General features: G+C 46.5%; 1 protein-coding gene across 1 annotated transcript; it reads right to left on the bottom strand.

The window, feature by feature from the left end:
* Positions 1–221: 221 nt before the first annotated feature.
* LOC113405575 (tigger transposable element-derived protein 1-like) lies at positions 222–1,514 on the bottom strand (the record flags this gene model as incomplete). Its single annotated transcript, XM_026646789.2, has 1 exon — positions 222–1,514. A coding segment is annotated over exon 1 (1,293 nt), but the record flags the coding sequence as incomplete, so codon positions are not given.
* Positions 1,515–3,911: the final 2,397 nt, after the last annotated feature.

Raw genomic sequence — 3,911 nt, 5'->3', positions numbered from 1 at the left:
ACAATATAATACTGTACTCAGCAATGATGATTGTTAAGCTTGGTTGAGGTGGTGGAGTCAGAGGTGGAAGAGGGTAGATCGTCCGGCTGCTCCTCTTGCTGTTCTTCCTTAACCGTCACAACACGAAAAAACATATCTAGAGATGGTTGTTTTGCTTTCCTTTTTTTTTCTTCGTAAACTTCTTTATAGCAAGTCATTAGATGACCAACTCCCCTAATCACTTTGGAGCTGCGTTCCCTGTCAGGATCATCATCACTAAGGATCTGCAAGCCAGCTTCAATCATTTGGAAAGCTTCAGAAAGACGTTTGGCAGTCAAATTTCGATGGGTTGGTTCTTCTTTTACTTCTTGGCCCTCGTCTTCCATTGCTCTCATCATGTCTAGTTGCATCAGATCTTCATTGGTTAGCTCTTCTCCATGTGACTGCAGAAGTTGTGTAACGTCGGCTTCTTCCACCTCATCAAAACCCGCTTTCTTGGCCAAGCTGAGAATATCTTTCCTCATAGCAGGAACAACATCTTTAAATCCTTTTACGTCATTGACACATTCAGGCCACAACTTCCCCCACACACCATTCATGCATGCCTGAGTAACTTCAGCCCAGGACTCACCAATGTTATTGATGCACTTGAGGATGTTGTAGTCACGCCAAAATTGCCGAATCGTAGGCTTGCCTTCTCCATCAGTGCCTCTGATGAGCTGGTCGAAAGTACGGCGTAAGTAATATGCCTTAAACGCAGCGATGGCTCCTTGGTCCATGGGTTGGATGAGTGATGTGGTGTTAGGTGGCAGAAAGACAATTTTGACGTTTTCGCACAGGTCATCCAGATTGATTGGATGAGCTGGTGCATTATCAATAAGTAATAAAATCTTGAAATCAAGATTTTCGTTGGTACAGTATTCCTTCCATGCAGGGATGGCATAGAGAGTCAGCCATTCTGAAAAAATAGCTCCAGTTATCCATGCCTTCTTATTGGATCTCCAAATGACCGGAAGGTCTTCCTTTGAAAATCCCTTGAGAGCTCGTGGTGTTTCGAATTGGTACACTGTCAGCGGTTTCATCTTCATGTCTCCAGCAGCATTACCACCTAGAAGCAAGGTTAGGCAGGCTTTAGCTGCTTTAAATCCAGGCGCTGTCTTCTCCTCTCGGGAAATGTAAGTCCGTTCAGGCATCCTCTTCCAGTAGAGACTTGTTTCATTGACATTGAAGACTTGCTTAGGTGAATAGCCTCCTTCCTCAATTATTTTCTTGAGATACTCTGGGAATTTTTCAGCTGCTGCAGTATCGGCACTAGCCACCTCACCGGACATCTTCATGTTGTGCAGGTGGAAGCGCCTCTTGAACCGATCAAACCATCCCCGACTTGCCATGAACATCTCTGTCTGTGATCCTTCACCTTGGTCTCTCTTTAATTTGTCATACAAACTTTTTGCCTTAGCTTGTATCACAGGCAAACTTAGAGGTATGTTCCGCTGGTTTTGGTCCTCTATCCACACTGAGAGAAGACGCTCCATGTTTTCCATCAAACTACTTCTTGATCGACTTATTTTAGTAGCACTAAGCGGTGTTACACACCGAGCACTAGCCCTGATCTTGTCGGCATTACTCCGAATTGTTCTCACAGTGGTCGGAGTGAGACCTAGAGTGATGCCAATGTCTACCGCACGCTCACCTGCATCAAAATGCCTTAAAACATCTAATTTAGTACCCAAACTAATGGTTTTCCTGGTTTTCTTACTGCTAGTGGTACTGCTACTACTAAGCACTCCACTATGACTTGCTCGGCGTTTTTGACTCATGATGCTGGGTGATACTGTACAGTACAATCACAATGAGCCCTTCACCATTACATTTAAAACAGACTTGCACAGAGTCACTGGAACAATGTCCTATGTCAGCTCCTTGAGCCCCTTCTGTTTCTTGCTCACGCACGTTAGCAGCGGCTTCCCTTTTCCCAAATCTCCCTGCAGTCACTCATCAGAGGTTTGTCTGCGGATCTGCTCATGAACTTCTCCTAAAGCAGCGTGTCGATATCAGGTGGAATATTTCTCAGGGAAATGCCTTGCTGCTAAATGATGAAATAGCACTTGGCTGAACCCTCAAGGGTTAACACGTTGTTGTTAATGTAGCCTCACACTCTACATGGCAGCACAGATGGAGGCAGGAGCAAGGAGATACAACAGACTCACGGCAGTGGCTGCAAACACTTCCCTGCAGAAACTGAAGGTGATGATGAACCCACGCTATCCCGGCCTGCTGGAGCGCACCACTCCCTCCTTCGGACAGTGCATGCACTTGCTACTCTTCACTCCCTTCAGCCTGGAGTGGTTGGGGTCATGCAGCATCAATCAACTATTGAAAGGGAAAGAATTTGGAAAACCCATGTCATTCTCCATGGTAATCTGCTCCCCTACTGAAAGCCCTTTGGGTTTAGGCTAAAACTAGTAATGGAGTCAGTTTCACTTGCAGGTTCTTACTTTCACAGGAACCCTGCTGGAGGACCAAAGGCCTGTCTTCCAGGGTGCCCTGGAAAAACCAGCCCTGCTGTACCTCCCATAGTAACCATGCACGCAACACCGGGGCAGCACTGCAGCCAATGTAGCTGTGACTGTTGTAAGAGGAGAAAAATAATGTTTGCTGCAGGGCTGTGCTCCTCCCTGCTGTGTGCAGGCGGGGGCAGAGACATGCAGCTGGCATTGAACTGAATGGCAAAGCTCCCATGGATTTCACAGACTTTCATGGGAGTAAGGCCAGGTTCTGTGCATCCCTACACCGCTTCTCCCCCTTGCTAGAATGAAGCAGGCCCTAGAATGCTATTAACTTGCTCTGGGCGGGCTGCCGCTCCCTGTGTTCCTACCCCCCTCCCACAAAGCGGGGGAGCGGATGGAACGTTGTGTCAGCAGACGCACAACAGTAAGGCGGGGCTACCACAGTGCAGCCCCTGCAACTGCTTTACAGGTGGCTGGCAGCCTCGGGCGGAGCCTCCGCAAGCGCTCGGCGTGGCGCCCTAGTCTCAAGCAGTTCCATCATGACTAAAAGGAAACCACCCAGGGCCCATCACTTTGGGATTTACCATGGTGAGATGATGACCAAGGTACCAAGAACTGTTATTTGATGGCAAAAATCCTTTGGATTCTGCATGTCTCTCTTTACCCCATCTACCTTGTTACGTACTGCCCGGCTCGTAGAAATCCCACAGAGAAATCAGAACAGCCTAAAACACAGAAACATGAGTCCTGCAGTAACTGTCACTAATCCCATCAAGCTTGATTGTGCACAGCCCTCAGGAATGACTCAGAGTGTCACATGTGATGGCGGCTTTTATGATGTGAATGCCTGTTCCATAGCAACTGGACTAAAGCCACCCCTTGTTTCACATGGGCCACCAAACATGGTAACGCCAACTATAACATGCTAAGAGCTTTCAGTCACTGCCAGTCTGCACTAGATTTAAACTACACCTCTATCCGCACTCATCACAGAAGTACCTGTGATCCGCAGAAGAAAAGCTCTGTTGTCCAGTTACCAATCTCCCAAATTCTAACTGTTTTGTAAAAAGAATTATATGTGATCACACTTACCCCAAATGCAAGGCTAACATGTACATTACATATTAGCAGCATTTTAAACAAGAATTTTCAAAAAATTCACAGTCCAGATTCTGCTCCTCTTATCTATCTATCACACTTATATGGTCCTCATTACCATAGCACTGAAATAGCACCTCACATTCTTCAATGTATTTATTCTCACGTTTTTGATTATCTCTATTTTGCAGTCACACAGGCAGTTTGTGGCAGAGCAGGGAACAAGTCTTCCAAGTCCTAGGCGAACACCCTATCCATTGGATTATCCTTCCTCTCATTGAGTAGTACCTTGTTCCTTGAGTAGCCTCAGTAATTTCAATGGAC

This window comes from Terrapene carolina, unplaced genomic scaffold (assembly GCF_002925995.2).
Source record: "Terrapene carolina triunguis isolate 2854851 unplaced genomic scaffold, T_m_triunguis-2.0 Scaffold43476, whole genome shotgun sequence".
NCBI classification, from domain to species: Eukaryota; Metazoa; Chordata; order Testudines; family Emydidae; genus Terrapene; species Terrapene triunguis.
This window is presented reverse-complemented; position numbering and strand designations above follow the sequence as displayed.